The 18,896-nt window shown below is 31.9% G+C and overlaps 2 protein-coding genes across 4 annotated transcripts in view; one reads left to right on the forward strand and one right to left on the reverse strand.

Moving 5' to 3' along the window:
- LOC141459375 (uncharacterized) overlaps positions 1-13,185 on the forward strand; it is a 198,528-nt gene extending 185,343 nt beyond the window's left edge. The window contains exons 75-81 of one of the 2 annotated variants that reach the window (XM_074138403.1): positions 18-122; positions 2,063-2,152; positions 3,426-3,482; positions 4,373-4,444; positions 6,602-6,859; positions 6,939-7,127; positions 11,089-13,185. In XM_074138403.1, the coding sequence (XP_073994504.1) occupies positions 18-122; positions 2,063-2,152; positions 3,426-3,482; positions 4,373-4,444; positions 6,602-6,859; positions 6,939-7,127; positions 11,089-11,496 (1,179 nt within the window). In that variant the 3' untranslated portion in view covers positions 11,497-13,185. The remainder of the gene's footprint in view (positions 1-17; positions 123-2,062; positions 2,153-3,425; positions 3,483-4,372; positions 4,445-6,601; positions 6,860-6,938; positions 7,128-11,088) is intronic. The other variant, XM_074138404.1, reaches the window with a different exon arrangement.
- Positions 13,186-14,047: 862 nt separating this feature from the next.
- Vps2 (vacuolar protein sorting 2) lies at positions 14,048-18,896 on the reverse strand. Of its 2 annotated transcripts, none has more exons than XM_074138406.1 (5): positions 18,631-18,896; positions 17,420-17,599; positions 16,118-16,293; positions 15,323-15,457; positions 14,048-14,683 (listed from the first exon to the last, which is right to left on the reverse strand). In XM_074138406.1, exons 2-5 carry the CDS (start codon positions 17,585-17,587, stop codon positions 14,479-14,481), a joined length of 684 nt encoding a protein of 227 aa, XP_073994507.1. In that variant the 5' UTR covers positions 17,588-17,599; positions 18,631-18,896; the 3' UTR covers positions 14,048-14,478. The 2 variants fall into 2 exon arrangements, with proteins under 2 accessions (XP_073994507.1, XP_073994508.1); XM_074138407.1 differs by lacking the exon at positions 18,631-18,896 and adding an exon at positions 18,303-18,562.

Here is an 18,896-nt window from a genome sequence, read left to right on the forward strand (position 1 = left end):
ATATTGATTATTTTCAGTTAACCAAACGAAGATTTCCAGATCTAACGAAATTGGGTTTCTCCAGAATGCATCATTATGAAGATTTGACTCCGGAGACCTTACCAGAAGAGGTATACGCTATGGTATTCATTTATTTCTTTATATCAATTTTGTCCTCAACCTATGCAATTATCATTCAAAGTTTCAAGAAAGTCGATGCAGCCATTTTCAATGAAAAAAGTACAAGAAAAAATTAATTCTTTTAAATTGTACTCCTCATTTTCTTCAAATCGGGAATCCCAGTAATGTAGGATACCAGGATTGTCCCTAGCATTCGTGGAGCTCCCATAAGTTTATTGAAAAGGTATTTAAAAAAAAAATAATAAAACCTAATGCTTATAGTGACTTGGGACGCCAATGTTGAACTAAAAGTCAATTAAAACGAAAAGATTAAAGAGTACATTAAAATGGTTTAGATATCAATTACAAACAACAATTTAATGAAACGAAGAAAGGTAATTTTCAAATTTTAGTCAATTAAAAAGAGAATATTAACGAAAACAACAAAAATGCTAAGAAAACAATTTGGGAAACAAAATATATTTTAGTCGATTAAAAAGATAAATTAAAGATTGCATCAAAAAGTTTGTAAGTAATAATTGAATGATAACATGCTATTTTCATGCAAGTATAACAAAAATATAATTGAAATTTAAAATAAGTAATGGATAATAAAGTCTCACCTTGTTTAAGGAATATCCATCAGCATCTCAATAGATCACTAGTCCAATAGCACTTGACACTTGACACTATTTAAAATTATTCTGAACACTATTTGCACTAAAACTATATATCACGCACTTAGTATAATCAAACACAATTTAAAAAATTACTACTTTACTTTAAGAATCACTTATATTCACTTTAAAAATCACGTTAATAAAGAGATACACAAAAGAGTTAAAGATGGCCGCCAATAACTGGCCAGGGAGATCAGCTGATCAAGAAAGGTTATCTAAGCAGCTGTTTTTTCTCCCTCACTCAACAATAATATGTCATTAGTTAGTTTTTGGTGCAATGTTTCAGGCAGAAACAAAATTTAAAACATGTGATTGTTCACACCAGATTTTTCTTTATTTACATTGAGTTAATTAGACCGTCTTTGATATTTTAAAGTCAACAAAGCCTTCTAGATGTATTCTTTGATCTTTTCTTTTTAACCGACTATAAGTCCTAAACTAACGATTTTTAAGCTTCAAAATTTAACCTACTATATCTCAATAACTATTACCACTAGAACATTGCTATTTATACCTTTTATAAAGTAGACTATTCTCTACAATTCGGTAAAGAAATAATTAAAATCTGAACAATACGAAGAGGTTTCAAATTTGAATGATTTGCAAAACCTCCAAAATTTTACCTCCAATATCTCAATAACTATTATCACTAAAACATTGCTATCTATTCCAGTTATACAATAGACTTTTCTCTACAATTCGGTAAAGAAATTATTAAAATCAGAACAACACGCAGAGAAATATAGAAGTTTGAAATTTGAACGGTTTGCAAAACCTCGAAAATTTAACCTTCCATACCTCAATAACTATCATCATTTAAACATTGCTATTTATGTGAATTATAAAGTAAACATTTCTCTTCAATCCGGTAAAGAAATCATTAAAATCAGAAAAATACGAAGTGAGATATAGAGGTTTGAAATTTCAACGATTTGCAAAACCTCCAAAAGTTTACGTTTTATACCAGTTATAGAGGAGACTTTTCTCTTCAATTCGGTAAAGAGTTCATAAAATCGGAACAACAGAAAGAGGGATAGCGATAGCCACGTAGCTACGTCGGTTATGCGGCTGCACATCGACGTATGGTAGAGGTTGCCACCTACCTGCAAAGCATACCATAAAAAATAATAATTAATAATTTGTTTAATATTTTATCAAACACTTAATCTTATGAACTTTGAAAAAATTAAAAAATAAACTGACAAAACTGAATTGCCCACTAGTATAAAAAAATATATTTACTTTAACGGCAATTTTTTTAACTGGCCTAATCTCATTTTCAGGAAAATGCAAAGCCCAAGACTCTGGACAAAATGAGCTTGCAATTGAAAGAATTGAGAAAAATTAATATGAAATATAAATCCACTCATAAGGTAATTCCCAGATATTTTATTGCTTTTATTTGTCGAATTTTTTTTTTTTTATAATGATCTTTGGAGTTTCGGAAAGGCATTATGGTAGACAAATTGAGTTTACCTAAACAAATTAGCAGCACTAGAAATAGGAATCTCGAAACTAGAACGATGAACTCACAATTATAAAGATTTACTGGGCTAGTGTTCAATAACTCCGTAGAAACATTTTCTCAGAAAAAAGAAAGCCAAACTTTTCCTACCCTAATAGATATGTTTACAAAAATAAATTTTCCTATGGAATAACCTGCCTGTTTTAAACCTTATCTATGAGACGTTTCCGAGAAAATTAAAAAAAAAAAGATTGTCTATTCAGTCAAGTTGAGAAAGTCCAGTAATATATTATGCAACAATCACTTATTGTGTCATGATTGTTGTGATGATTTGAGACTAATCAAACATATGAAGACAAGTTGTGCGTCCGAATGTTATCAGTGAATGTTACACATACGATATAACTAATAGCAAGAAGTAGATATTCAGCTTTTTATGCGGGTGTTTACTTGTTTGCCGTTCACATACTCCTTTTTTTTTTAATGGTCACTGAAAAAGTAATAGTTCCGTAATACGCAACTGATCTGTAATTCATGAGTGTCCCGCGAGAAAAAAAAAAGAAAATACGCAGGCCGCGTGGGACCTAACCTAGGCACCTCATGGCAAAATCGGATCGCCCGCCGTCTCATACTTATTTATTTCCAAATCCATATTTGTTAAAGTGGTAATAAGAAGGCGATGCCTAACTCCTAGGGAAGAAAACCCAACGGTATGCCTTATTATAAGTATGAGTGAATGTTTAGTGTAACGTACTTTGTGAGAGTTGTCCGTGTTTGCACTAGTTAGTATGAGCTAGATATCCGTTGAGGGCGCTACTCCTTATTCTGCCTTACCGTGTAGGAAGCATTTTCAGTCCCTAAGTGTTACATGTTAGTAGAGAAGGCATCAGTGTAAATATTCGAATGTACGATAAGTGGTGTTAGGCTGCGAAACCCGTAGAGATGCCAAAATCCCTGAAGAAGTGGCTAGTCCACTTCTTCCTTTGGGGATGCTGGATACTTGATGATTGGTGTACCATTTCGTGTTTCCCCAAATCAACCCTCATACTTGACTTTTTATACTATAAGTTATTGTTAAACGGATTAACAGTGAATTATACTTTAAGAATAAAACGTAGCACGGCAAAAACGCAAAGTATTTTTTATTAAAACACAGTATTATAGTTTCCAATAATTTTCAGTACAACAAAAACAAACTGAAGCGTGCTTTCCTAAGAAAACTAAGAGATGAACATAAGGTAATTTCTCTTTTCTTATATTTTTCTATTATTAGAACAGGTTTTTACAAAGACAAAAACAAAAAATTTGTAAATTAGCTACATGTAAACAAATGTTTGAAAGTAAAATTATAGGCAATCATTTGTAGTTAGTATTTCTACAGTTCTCCCCCCAAAACTTTGTTCTGCAATCACAGATGAGAAAAAAAAAACTCAGAAAGTGGTAATTTTTGTATTTACCTTTCAAAGTTCTCATACCGAATCTATGAATAGGGTGGATACGACACAGATAAACGGGGTGAATGGGACTCATCAAAAATTTGACCCCGTGGTAAGCCTAAATAAACTAGCTAAGTCTTTCAGGCAGAAACTATTTACGATAATTATTTGTATTTCTAAGATCATATGAGAATAATTATTTTCCAGAATATGTCATCTTGTTGCACAGCCAGGCCGACCTGTAACTGTTAATGTGTGACAGTCTAGATATTTTGAGAATCGGTAACCATACATGGTCTTTCCGTCTGAAACCTTGAGCCGAACAATTTTTAGCATTGCAAAATATCTCTTTAATGTAGCCATCGGAGCATGGTTGCATAACGAATGCTAGGAATGAATGGAGGGTGGAATCCCCAAGACCTATATAATCAATAAAATGATTCATTCCTATTTGTTTACTCTGTAAATATAGTGCAAAATGTTTATTATATAATTTTATATATATATAAAAATTCAATCAACTAAAGTTTTTATGAAAATTTTAAAATCAGTACACAATCACATGGAGGTTCTTATATTTCCCCATATCTTATAGATTTAAATTTCTACATATATAATAGGTACTGGAATTTATATTAAATATTAAAAATAAATTAAATATTCAATTGAATTATTTATCATTTCATTTACAGAAAGAACGATTTCTGCGCTCTAGAATTGATGCACTGTATGGCCACCAGAAGCTGAAGCTATCATTTCCACCAGTGAGTGACCCTTTCTGTTTTGTTTTTTTTAATTTTTTATTTTAAGGGCTAAATCTGTGGTTATTAATGTTGTAACCTTCTCCCTTCTGACCACAACATTATCCCTGTTCTTTCTTACAACATTGTCCATCAGCGAACAGTGAGCTATAGAGGCAGCTACGTAGAAAGTAAAAATTTAAAGACATTCGTTCATTGTTCTTGAAGTCTCAAACACTGGCAGCCCTAGCACACAACGTTACACACAGCTTGCAAAGTTGATGGGTGCAAGTATATAATGCGATTTATTGTAAACATTGGCAAGTTGTAGATCATCACCCCTTTGGCACATCTAAGTATCTCAACGGTTTATCTTTAAATGTACCACAACCAAAGTGAATTATAAAATGACAGCCATAGCACGCCACCATTACAAATAATAGAGATTTGTAATATTAACTGAACATCATCCACTCAAATAACCACACCAGCACTTAATAACAGAACCTTTGAAGGAAGTGCACATTCGTGCCGAAACGTTTGCCAGTTATTTAAAACAAATCTTATGTAAGACACTAAGACTACATTTCTGTTTCTCAGTTATAATTCAGACTCGCGACAGACTCAAAAGAATTAAACACATACTTCTCTAACTTTCTACACTAGCTGCAGGTTTTTCCTATCTTTTTCTCTGCATTCTTATCCTACATCTTAACATTCCTACTAGCACTTGTTATGAAGATTAAAGTGTTTTGTACATTGACACTTCGTATATTTATTTTATTTTGTGCATATTTATAATGTAATAAAGATTTATTCTATACTCTATTCTATTCTCAGTTATAACATACGAATTATTCTTCAGACTTCAAAATTGTATAAAACAATAGTTAAATTAAATATTGTGAGTATACTGATTAACTTTGATAAAAGAGAACTTATGAGAGAAGTGCAACGTACCAACTACTCCCCCAGATCCAGTCTAAAAGTACTTTTCTTGATAAGTAAGTTTGAAATAAAAGCTGCATATTCGTTTAAAAAAATATTCTTCATATTCCTTAAAAAAACTGCAAAAACTTTAAAGAATTCTAGAGTAAATTCTCAGAAACTGGGGAAAAAAATTGATTAATAAAATTAAATTTCCAGCACTTAAAATTCGAAATTTTGTTCACTATTTTATGCTTTTTGTTATTATAATACTTTTTATAAAGTACTATACATTATAAATATTTCAATAAAGGTGATAAAATAAATGCGTAAAGTGAATGAACGTTTAAAAATTAAAAATAATTTAAACATTTGTCTTTTTTTCTTTTTTTTTTTAAATTTCATAAAATGAAACATACTACCACTAATAATGCTATTAAAAATACACACACATTAAAGCATGAATGTCTAATCCAGAACAGCTTCAGTATTGGCGAAACGGAAAATGCCCTGGGTAGCAATACTTCGTTCTTCCAACTCTCTCTCACTACTGTTATTCTGGCATACAAGACATTCGTCTTTCTTCTTATAAATGCATAAATGGCTGACCTTTCAAGCCAGTGCACAAGTCAGCACACTACCATAACTTGCTTCTATCAGGAAAAGCAGCTATAGTGTTGGCTCCTTGCCTACACATTTAAAACATTTTTCAAAACTTTTAGCCTGGAAAGATACAATTGCAATGCTAATTATTTATTCACGAATTCTTCAAGTTTTTATTTCTCTATCTCAAATTGCATCTTGCCAGCCACATCTAAGGATTTCAAAGGCTGTTGAGGATCCTACTTTAGCCAACTCATCTGTTTTGTGTAGATATATATTCCACTCTTTCTGGTCATGATCAGGTTGCTTTATTTCATATTCTTTTCATCGTCCCAATCGGTTTTACGACATGTTCCTCTTCTCTTACACCCCCAGGGTCTCCATTCCATTAGTTTTTAGGGTCCATCTGCGTTTCTCCTAATTGTGTGGCCTACCCTTTTCCACTTTCTCATTGCGATCTATCAGTTATATCTGGTAGGCCTATTTGCTTCCTGACCTATACGTGTCTTTTCGTGACTCCTATTATCACATACGTACCAATAGCTGTGATAGTTGTTATAAGCTTTTTGATGATCTTTTGGTCCAATATCAAAGTTTCACATGTAAAATCAATTATTTTCAGCAATAATTTTTTTTTTTTTTAATTTACAGGATCACCTACTCGATTATTGTAAAGAAGATCCAGATGAATTGCAAAGAATTATAAAATACTTATTAGAGGATTGGTATAGAGATCATGTAATTTTATGGATGCAAAGAAGTATTGAAAAATATGGGCAATTTAAACCGTATCAATCTTTTCCTAAACACGCAATGATCAGTATTAATGATCAAGAAACCTTTAGAACTTTAGCAAAAAATTTATATGCTACACTGAACAATACGCTCACGCATACTGACCCATCATCAGTAAGTAATTATAGTTCGTGCGTCTGTTTTTTTTGTTACATATTTTTCTAATAAATTAATTCAAAATAATTGCTTACAGTGGCAGGCACAATGTTCACAAGTATCAGTAATGCCAGGTAAAACAAATATTATAATAGAAGACAAAAATTTAAATGAAAACCCATTGAAATCTACTTTTATCTATTTTGACCTACACAAAACACAGATGTTTAAAGATCACATGAAGCGCTTCTATCTGGATGCACTAAATCTGTACCTTGACCTGATGGTAATGAGTATAAATATGATATACCACAATCATAAGTTAGAATAACTGTTAAAGACACATAATTTTTTGAAAGTTGGGTAACAGCAAATTATTGTGATATACTACAAAAAGCCTGCAATATAGAAAGAAATAGAAGTTTATTTAAGTTAGGACTCCCTTTGCACAACAGTTACGTTTTATTGCCTAAAATGAAGGGAAGGGATTATCTACCTTAACAAAAACTTACAGTTTAAAATGTTAAGTATAAGGGTTGATTAAACGCCAAAAGGTACACAAATCAGCGAGTACCCAACATTTCATTAATACTTCATTAATATTTAAGTAATTTTACTGCATTAATTTTCATTAATAAGTTATTTTTTAGAATTTATTAGATATCACAGACCCTTATGCTGGCCATTTTCGTCTACAAAATATATGTTCAAGTAGCACTGTAGATTGACTGTAATATCTAGTTATTTATAATAATCAAACTATTAATTACAGGTTAAAAAGAAAAACGTTATAAAAAATAAAATAAAAATATGAGGCTAAAAATTTCAAAACCTTGTTTAAAAAAATGCTTACACTAACTTACATCAATGATTTTGTTTATTTTATTTATTTATTTTTATTTCTTAAATAAAAATCGTCGGTTTAAGTTCATTCTTCGATTAAAGTAATTGTTATTTTATGAAGTAGTCAAACGTTTATAATAATAGGTAATAATTATCTGGCTTTATCGCAAAAAATATAGTTTTCTTCAATTACATTCTCAATCTAGATGTTCTTCCCACAATGTTGTATATATGTAATATAAAATAAATAAGATATGCATATTTTTAGGACAGCTAATTATTCCAGTATTTTACTATAAGTAAAATTAGGGGGACTAAATTAAATTACAATAGAGAAATGAATAATTATTGTTTAATATTCTACTTGTTATTAACTGTGTGTTAATTGTGCTCACGAATATTTCGGTAAGACGAATTCAAGACAGTAGCCTACTCTAACTTTGTCTTTACTTTATCATGCATGTACGTATATGTGATTTATCATCATTATAACAAAAAAATAATATAAATGAAGTGGCCAGCATAAGGGTCTGTGATATCTAATAAATTCTAAAAAATAACTTATTAATGAAAATTAATGCAGTAAAATTACTTAAATATTAATGAAGTATTAATGAAATGTTGGGTACTCGCTGATTTGTGTACCTTTTGGCGTTTAATCAACCCTTATACTTAACATTTTAAACTGTAAGTTTTTGTTAAGGAGATTTTTGTACCTTTTGGATCGATTTTCCTTTTTGTCTATTTTACAAAGTTACATATCTGCTTTACAGATTTTTTAAAAATTTGGAATAAGCAATTCTATCATTATAACCTGATAAGGTGTTAACTACCACTGGAGAGATCTTTTTAAAGAATGATTGTAGTTGCGGCTCCCAAACCATCCTCAATAACAATTTTTTTGAGAAAGCGTTTTGAATAACATAGGAAGGTATTTGTACGTAAATAGCAAAATTAAACTGCGATTTCAGTACTTCCTTTTAAGAGGAGTAAGAAAAATAAACTACGATTGCAGTACTTCTCCCTAAAAGGCAAAGAGGCAAAGATTTTTTAATCGAACAATTCATTGATTTAAATCGGTTCACTCATTGATAATTTAAACGATTGCAGTACTTCCTCTTAGTAGGAGCAAGAGAATCAGCAACGTAGAGGAGCTATAACCACTTATTCGAGCTGAATTTTATCAAAATCGGACTAAGCGTTATAGAAATATTGGTAATAATAGTTTTAGAAAGGGCCTTATTTGGGTGGGGCAAACTCCCCTCCTTATGAGGCACGGTGCCGAGACTTTTAAAGTGCAAATCTGTATAAAATTTCGATTCGAATGACACTTCATTCATAAAAATCGGTTCACGTGTCGATAATTTGAAACGATTGCTATACTTTCCCTTAACAAGTGTAAGAGCTGATCGCCGCATTAATGTTACGTAGGGGAGCCCTAACTCTATCATCCTACCAAATTTTATCAAAATCGGGCCAAGATTTACAGAGTAATTAGTAATAATAATTTTGGAGGGGGCCTTACATAAAGGGGGCTAACTCCTCTCCCATTCGATGTACAGCGTCGGGACCCCCAAAAGGCACATCTACATAAAATACTGAATCGAATGACACCTCATTCATGAAAATCGGTTCACGCGTTTAGGCGCTACGTTGTTTACAAAAAAGGTAACAACAAGAACAACAACAACAACAACAACAACAAGAACATTTTTTGAAAAAGCCGTTTTTGCTCATTTTCGGCAACTTTTTTCTCGAAACCTATTAGATCTGGGTGGTTGCAAAAAAATTACAGTTATAAAGGAGGGTTTGGAGTAAGATTTAAAGAAAATTTGGGAATTTTATCTTTTATAGAAAAAGAGAAAAAAATTGTCAAAGTTGGGTGTTTTTCAACGTTACGGTTTTTCGTGCAGTTTTTGATGGTCAACCCTTATACAACTGTCCTACCGGACAGTTTTAATGCGGTAAGCGTATAGGATTCCCACACGGAATTGCCGGGTTCGAATCCAGCTGCTTGCCCATAGATTTTCTGTTCCTGGAAGCTTTTTGCAGCTCACTGTCCGGTGATGGACAGTATTGTCTGTAACGAGAGAATATTGTCCGGAGGCCGGTAGTACACTGAAAAAAGCTCCGAGCGCCAATAACCTCAGATGTAAATAATTAAATAATTTTTTAAAAAATGCCTAAAATATAAATACAAAAACAGATTAAAGGGGTAATGCATTTTTTTTTTATTTTTTTTTTACTAAGAAAATGCAATGACTTAAAAACCTGTCCATAATCTTGTTGTATAATATAATAATAATAGCTGACCATAATAATTGTTGTTTTCTTACTGGCCTTTTGTGCTAATGCAAATTAGCCAATTAAATTTTTCTGTATATATTAGGACTTGCAAGTAATCAGTAGTAATGCAAAAAACAAAACAAAAAACGTGTTAAACTGCTAGTCATTTCATGCAACTGTAGGATATAAAAAGTGAACGCTAGTGATTACTCATTAAAATTTCCAGATTGCACTGTATGCAATCGAAAATCGAAAGGAGAGATGACCTAACTGGAAGTGAAATTCAACCTAAGAAAGACACCTAAACAGGCCGTTAAGAGAAATACATATTTGGCAATTGCTCTTTAACAAACAAACAAAAAAAAAAAAATTCGACATGCACTTTTAAAAAATAATCTTAATGACTTGAGCCACATGGCAATGGTTGAATCGCAGTCAAATGGCTTTCTGGTTGGAGGCGTGAGCAGTTTGAGAAAAACTGTGAAGGAGTGATTCCTAACGAATTCTTTTCATATATTTCGTGGTCTTTAATGGGAAGTACTACAGAGAATTTTACTCGAAAATGGCTATGCTTTAAACAATCAGAAAAAAGTTTAGTTCTAGCAATATAAAGTACAGTCGCAATATCTCCTGTCGGCAAAAACAAAAATTTAGAATTTGTTGGTATTGAACTGCTATATGTATATTTACGAGTATGAATATGTGTATAAAAGATACGATGAAAACTGTTGTAAATGGCTGTGTACAAGTTCGTTGGTTAAAACAGTTGGTAAACTTTTTCTTGGAAAACGCTATTACCACCAAGACCTGCGCCAATTTGTAATCTTACTCTTCAAGAGTAAAATATCTAAAAATATCTAGTCCCCCCATCTTCATTTTTATTATTATTATTATTATTTTTTTATTTTTTGAACGATGCAAACGCTTGGCAATACCACAGGGAGCTCCAAATTGGGATTAACTAGTTAACTACGAAACCTGTAAAATGACAGTTCTGTTACAAATTCTTCAAACGTTAAAATCTACAAATACTTTTGTTTTCCCCTGTTATATACGTAATAGATCAGTAGTATGTAGAACTGTCAAATCAATGTCTTTCAATTTTGTTTTCTTTTTAGCAATTTTTTAAGAAGGATGAACCAACACCAGCTTCACTGGAGAGAAAAAAGAGAACTATTACCTGCTGGCCTTTGAGCTCTAGCGAAGAAGAAGAGGATGACACTGAAGATACCAAGGAAAAAAAAGAAAGAGGAAAATATAATATCAATTTGAAGGAATTTCGACTTCTTAAGAAAGAATCTTTCGCAACAAAATATTATAAATCGTTACAAAGACATGAGAAAATAAGTATTGGTGAAGAAGTCTCCCCAGATTTGGGGAGCAGCGAATCACCACCGTCACCATTACCATTTATTCATAGGAAGGACAAACCTTCATTTAAACTTGTGCTTGATAAAGACTCTAAATCTCCCCGCCCGACAATTGACATCAAAAATTCTGTGCTGAGTGTTTTTGAGGACAGTTAGTTATTCCAAAATAAATAAATTACTAATTCAAGAAGAGTAAATTGTCATTAATTTCTTTTAATTATAGCATAGTTGATTTATATGATAACCAGAGTGAAAAAAAATTAGAAGTTTAACGCTAAAAACTTTTTCTTGGTTTTCTATTTATTTTAATTCTTATAGTGTCTTATTAATCAAAGAAGTCAAGTTTTTTTGTTTTTTTTCTGCCGGCGCATCGACGTCTATGGTCATTAGCGCCGTCAAGTTAGAACAAACATTGTTTTATTCTATGACTTTTTGAAATTTTCTCTGCCAATCGTTAATACCTCATTTGTCACGCCGATTTGTAAAGTTAACGTTTGTGCTGCAACATTAAGAAAGTTATGAATTCTCGATTTTCTATAAACTTGGTGTACTCGAGCACATATGTAGCGTAATATTTTTTCTTTTTAGAAAAATTTTATTTTTATCTAAAATAAATTAAATTCCTTTAAGCTAAACTATATGTGGGGTTCAGTAGTTAAAAGTACTTCAGTAAAACAATAACTTAGAAAAAAAAATGTAGTAAAAGTAAGAAACATCCAATAAAAAAAAAAATTAAAGAAAAACAAGTAATCGGGCGCCGGCAAGAAACAGGGTGCCTCTGTTCTTCTTCTTCAGTACTTCAAAAAAAAACGAAGATATATATATATATACATATATCTTCTCTTAGTCTATTTTTCTTTTACCACTATAGCGGTGTCGAGGCATAAATATATATACATCTATGAATAAATTTAAGGTATTTTTACAGGACGTTTATCAATGTTAAAGTACATAAGTGAATTTAAATGGAAACATGGTGCCACGGCATTGATTTATTAATAGTAACGGCAAACCCTACAGGCTTAGCAAAAAAAGAAAATGAAGCTGAAATGGTATAGCTGTGCTGCTATCTGTGACCGGATATACTAAATAAATATATACCTAGTGAAGAAAATTACATCTGTACCTCGGAAGGAAAAGGCACCATGTCCATTTTTTTCAATTTTCAGATTTTGGCATCATTTTACAAATTTTTTGTTGCTCTTTCTACAGGTGTAAAGCACTATGACCTATGTTTACTATTAAGCGATTTATGTATATTTAAAAAGCGCTATGATACTTCATTGCTTAAGGGTAAAAGGCACTACATGGACATAAATTTTTTTCACAATGGAGATCTAAATAAAATATTTTAAAATATGGGAGGTTAAGTGGTCATACCTAATGTAATAATTACGGTGAGAAGTACAGGAAAGAGTATAACCGGAAAAGTGGAACAAAAAATGAATTTGGAAAAATATCTTCATTTGGCTCCCCTGTAAAATTTACTTTTTGTGACATGGTGCCTTTTCCCTCCGAGGTACAGACATACATTTGTAAGAATTGAACAAAATAAAATAAAGTACACAGAAACAAAAAACTAATAAAATAGATCCCATAGAAATTAAAATATTTACAAATGCAAAAACGTTTATACCGAAGGCCTTTTTAATTGAAGAAATAATACTTATTTCGTTCATTTATTGTGGCAAAGAAAATAAATTGATCGGATTAACATTAATATGTTTGCTAAAAATAGAAAATTAAAAAGAACAAAACAAAAAATTTAGCGATAACACTTACTGTAAAAAAAACAACAAAAAAATCTGGAAAAACTGCAAATTAAAATAAAGTTTAACTCAAGTAGTTTTTTTTTTTTTTATTTTGTCACTTTACACCCAAAATTTCACTATCAAGCGGTAATAAAGAAAACTGCTTCTATAACTCAGGCTCTATTCGTCATTTAAAATGAAAAGCGTTCAAATGAACGCATGAGGTAAATACCTAGATGCGCTGTAGTAGAGACTTAATGTAAGACGTTCCTCTCTTTTTCTTAAAATCCTTTTTACTCTTAAGGAATTTCGTCATTAACACTCCTCATCGACGAATAAAGATAGGCGATGATATATCGCTCAATCTGATCCGGCAAGCCGTTTTAGAGAGAATCACACAGATTGTCTACAGTCGCACTATCACCATTTGTGCCTCAGAGCCTGCTGTCTGACGTCCTCTCGTCGCTCAGTGGCGCACAAAGAACATATACCCAAAATACAGCGAGTTTCCTTTACTATATAGTTTTATAGCAATACTATTTGTCTCTCGCACTGTTTATACTTACAACTTCATTTTAATCATAACCTCTTGCAAATAAAATGATTCTTCAAAATTATGAAGTTTTAACATAACTTCTTTTAAGAAAGACATTTTTAAATTTTTGAAGGCTTCTTTCTTTTACCAAATCCATTTCTGGCGTTTTTTAATAATCTGGTTAATTTACATATAAAGTCACCATAACGTGGATTAAATCTCAAGTAATTAAAGCTTTTAAAATCTTTAATTACCTTCGGACAAGGAAATCCTTTGATCGATTGACCTAGCCAATGACAAAAGCCAAATGTAGCCAACAATACTCGTAAAACTTTCCTTCGGACATGAAAGCTGTAAATTTTCTATCTTCAGCAAGAAGTTTTATTCCGTGAAAGGCCTAAGGTAAATATGTAGGAAACTGTTTAATAGGAAAATCTTTTATTTACTACAAGCTTTTAAAAATACATTAACAGTTTTCGACTAGCGCTTTAATCACTAGCTTACCGAACATACGTTGAAAAGCAAAGCCATTCTTACTCCGTTAATGTTCAGAGCATGGACTTTATTTATATTACTTTATAGGTGAAAGCGTTTAAAAAAAGCGTTAAAGCCAAAAGTGTTTAGTTTAGTTTAAAAACTACTCTATGACTTTAAACACTGTTTGGTCACCTAATTTTGCTGATGATAGATTTAATGAAATTCATTAATTATGAACATTAAACTTATATTTATATATACAAGCCCGATAATATAATGATTAAATATTTTTATTGTATAATGTATGTATATAATTTTTTTTTTTTTTACAAACTTAATTTAACGATGTTTTTAAATCAAAATAACAGAAGTATATCATTCTCTTCTCAAATTGTCCAAACGAGCTTGGAGATCTGCATCTGTGTCGTTGGCCGATGAGCCATGGTCCATACCATCTCCAGCTTTTAAAGGCACTTTCGAACCAGAAGCAGAAAGAGAGGCCGTTGCCTGGGGCAGACCAGACAGTTGATCAGTCAATTGTAAGCCTAGCTCGTCCAAGATTTGTGAGACAACTGCATCACTAAATTGAAAAAAAAATAAAATTGTTAATCAAAAGATTACTTCCATTCAAGTTCGAAAGGGGCAATGAAGAGCACCCAAAACTGTATAAATCTATCCTTTAAAAAAAAACTATTTAATGTAACTTTTTGCCGCACTAAAAACATACATCATATACGGAGCGCATATGATGTGACCTTCTAGTACGAAACTAGATTTGAACTCTTCAAATGGGGCAGTAATTGGAATTTGGCTCATACAACATGGGGAAATCTTGTGAATTCACACATAACTTTCTCAAAAAGTGCTTTAGACAGAAGCGTGTCTCACCTTTTTTCTTGGAATCCTCTTATTTACATTTGTTCGTGAAGAAAATGTGCAAAAAAGTATTTGATAAGCCTTCCTAAGTAGGTACAGTTAGTGTAACAAATTCAAAGAGAACATTAAATATTTTCAACCTAAAAAAACTCCACATACACAATTCCAGTGAACTGATTTTCTTCACCACAGAATTTTGGTAGCCCATTTAATTGATCTAAACTTTACTAGGTTAGAAACCATTAATAATTTTAAGTAGAAGCCCATGTTACCCTTTGAGAACTTTTATAAAATTTGAAAGGGAAATTAAAACAAAATATTGTCATGGGTGTTATGAACTGACCTTTCTTCTTCATCCCCTTCGTCTTCAATTGCGTCATCGATAGCGTCGTTCATTATTTCCTCTTTCATATCCATAATTTCTGATTGCTTTTCAAATTCTTGCAAAATTTTTTGTATTTGTGGAAGATTTAACTGCCTTGAAAAAATAAATAAAAATATTAATTATCATGTAATAATCCCGCATTGGCCTTGTTGTACGAAAATGACCTCCACGATAACACAGTAAATTGCTTACACCATTCATACATACATAAAAAGCTCTGAAGGTTGCTTTCTTTCTTACGAAGTTAAATGGAAACTGTCAGAGAAATAGCAATTAACACAGTTAAAGCTAGCGAAGTGAACGGTATGTAACAAAGACGTCAGGTTGCTTAAGATTATAAAATATATAATTCCGGAAGAGTACAATTCGTTGGAGGTAGCTCAATGATGATTGGCGGTAGGATGTGTTTTTGAAAGCAAACATATCATTTTCATAGAGGCACTCTGGAAGCCAGGCTAGCCATACTGTCAGTGCAGCCCCTCGATACCTTAAATAGTCTGGATATTATTAAGTGAATGCTGCTACTTGTACTACTAAGTAAATACAAATTACCCTCGAGGTAATTTGTAACAAAGCGTAATTTGTTACATTCCTAGGAGGTAAACGCCCTACTGATTCAGAATTTTCTTTGAAAGACAGAAGGCTTAACGATAAACACTTCAACATAGACACACACAAACTGTCTTACTTAGATTTTAGACAATTGTTCTGAAAATTTGAAAAAATAAAAAATAGAATTTAGAATATAAATACTTGTTCATGCTTTGCATAGCTCTGGATACTCCTTTCATAGCTTGCGCCATTGCGTTTTGTGAACGTAATGTCTGAATCTTCAACGAAACAGCTTGTATGTTGGCTTTCATGAGCATAAACTTATTTTCATATCGTCTAGTTCTCACTAAATCTTTAGCCATAATTTTAACAGCTTCCTGAAAGAGTTTCAGTGCAACAGTAAATAAATAAGGAATCCGACAGTAAATTGGTCAAAAGCATTGAACAGAATCAGAGAAACCACAAATTAGATCCAGCTAGATTAGGTATTAGTTCCTTTGACTTTTTTGTATTCTTTATTTGCTAAAAAAAAAGTCTAGAATGAATGTTAAACTAGGCCAGTAGTGACTGTCTCAAAAACAGTTTTGTCAAATGTCACTAAACCAGTTTTATTGTACATTATCAGCTCACATGAATACGATCTTACAATTCTTTTATAAGTCATAACGTGGGAGGTAGAATTAATGATAGAGCAAAGAACTGGCGACAAAATACACCTTAGGATAGTGAAGTTCAGAATAGACGGATCAGGATATGAAAAAAATTAATTTTCTAGTAATTAATAAGAAGTAACAGAGATATTAAGTGAAAATACTTGACTAATTTTTGTAGACGAAAGCTGTGATGGAAGAGACTATCATATTCCTTTACCATCTATGCAGCGGGCTATTGGTCTGCATAACCTCTGGTTAAGATATTTATCAGCTCACATTATGTAAAATCATTAAGTGTTATTGTAGTTTCTTTTTTTGCGCTTCGACTGCTCAAGTCATTAGCGTTTTATTATTTCTAAACAAATAATAATCCTTCATCAATAGAAGAGATTGTACACGGGTAGACCAAAAACCAAAGTCAACGCCACCCAAAGGGTTAGTTCAAAAGCCACTTACAAGCTCTGTTTATTACAGTACTCTTAGTACTGTAAGTACTCTTACAGAACTTACTTTACAATTTTCTAAACATTGGAGTATCACGAAGCTATATTTATTATCAGAGAATTAGTTTATGGATGCAACTAGGCCTCCGTATTCCGTACGACAAACACAGACACCTTGGGATCATTCTAATCGGTACCAATAAGGGAGTGATTTTAAAGTCGCCTCTGGCAATCGTTGGTACTACTCTACCACGTTGCCAAAATAGGGAGACTGTTACCCGACATGGAACTCTCGTCATATGCAACACTGACCATCACAGGAAAGTGAGTTGCCGAGGCTGTTTGAGAGAAACAATTTAAGGGCAGCCAGCCGAACCACTATTACAAATTATAAATAAAATTTTTACCATTTGCCCTTCTTTAGCCATTTTCTTAATGTCCATAATGATCTTCTTCTCCTGTTGTTCCATCCTGGCTCTTTCCCTGTCCAAGTCTCTCATCGCCTTATTTAAAGCACGCTGATTCTTCTTCAGAAGTTCATCTGGTGTAAGTTTCTTCCCAAAAAGCCACTCCATTTCTTAAAATACCTATTTAAAAGAAATATCTTCAACTTAATAAAATAAAAAGTGTGCTGAAATAAATTTCATATTTACAGCTTTACATAAAAATTAGAAGAAGCTTTCGAAACACTATCATTATCAATTTTGTTTAGGTCCTCATTCACTTTATCTCTAAATCATCTCAAAGAATAACCTTAGTTCGGACTTCATTCAGAGTAAGACAAATACTCAGGGCTGTGCTGCGTAAGAGCAAAAGAATATCAGAACAATCAATTAGCGTGCTATGAAACCTTCTCACTGCATTAGAAAAACCTCAATCTATGCTTTAATAGTGCTAATCCTACAAAACAAATCTGTACTAATCTGCTTAATGCAGTTGGTTTGGAAAAATAACACTAAACAGCTACATTATTTTCTTTGTTTTTTTTTTAAGCAGGCGATACAAAATAATTTATATTTAAATATTTTCATAAAATATTTGGGGTATAAATCGGAAAGATCAAATGACCTTAGGTTTCTTAGTACACTACATTGAAATCCTGAATTCTCAACTCCTGAATTTCTCCGTTGAACTATATAATAAGTGCAAACTTCGTACATCGTGATTCGCAGAACAGAGTTCTGATAAGAACTATATCCTAAATGGACTCAACACCGATTGGCTAATAAGATAAAACTTAAAATACTGTTTCTAAACTTATATCAATTACAGAGGAAATTCAAAGCTAACTCATGTAATAGATGTGACAATTCTTTTATTATAATAACAGATTTGATTCTCTCAGTAAACTGTTCCACCTCCTTTACAGGTTCACCTTCTATCACGCTGATAAAATGAATTCTTAAGATGCAAATTCCGTCAATAACAGTACTTCGAAGAGGTTATAAATATTCTTCAAAGTTGAACAAAACTTTTTTATATAAATAATATACAAAGCTTTACTAGGCAAACTGCTCATTAATTAAAACACAAAAGTCAGCCAATAGATCAATTACATTCAGTAAGAAAAAAAAGAACAAAACAGTAAAAAAAAAAAATGAAATTCCAAAATACTGACCTTACTTGCACAATATCTCAAAATGACAACACAAGTGATTTGTGAACTCACGACTTTGACAAGATTGAAACTTCAATTACACTGGGAGATTATAAAATGGTTCCATTTCATTTGATTTTAAAAATATGTTTTCATGGTTCACTAAATACAAAATAAATCACTTTTCTTATTAAACATAACAAATAATTAATGCAATGCAAAACAAGGACTTAAACGAACACCCATCTTTTGATAGTGTACAAGGTGTATCTACTTTTTAATTTCAT

Source organism: Rhodnius prolixus, unplaced genomic scaffold (genome assembly GCF_049639745.1).
Source record: "Rhodnius prolixus isolate KJV_2025 unplaced genomic scaffold, Rpr scaffold_11, whole genome shotgun sequence".
NCBI lineage: Eukaryota > Metazoa > Arthropoda > Insecta > Hemiptera > Reduviidae > Rhodnius > Rhodnius prolixus.

Excerpts from the sequence above, each read along its gene's own strand:
- Vps2 (XM_074138406.1), bottom strand. The coding sequence starts at position 17,587 with ATGGAGTGGCTTTTTGGGAAGAAACTTACACCAGATGAACTTCTGAAG. Across the intron at positions 16,294-17,419 it reads TGGCTAAAGAAGGGCAAATG|GAAGCTGTTAAAATTATGGC; the intron begins GTAAAAATTTTA and ends AAACTCTTTCAG. Across the intron at positions 15,458-16,117 it reads GCTATGCAAAGCATGAACAA|GCAGTTAAATCTTCCACAAA; the intron begins GTATTTATATTC and ends TATTTTTTCAAG.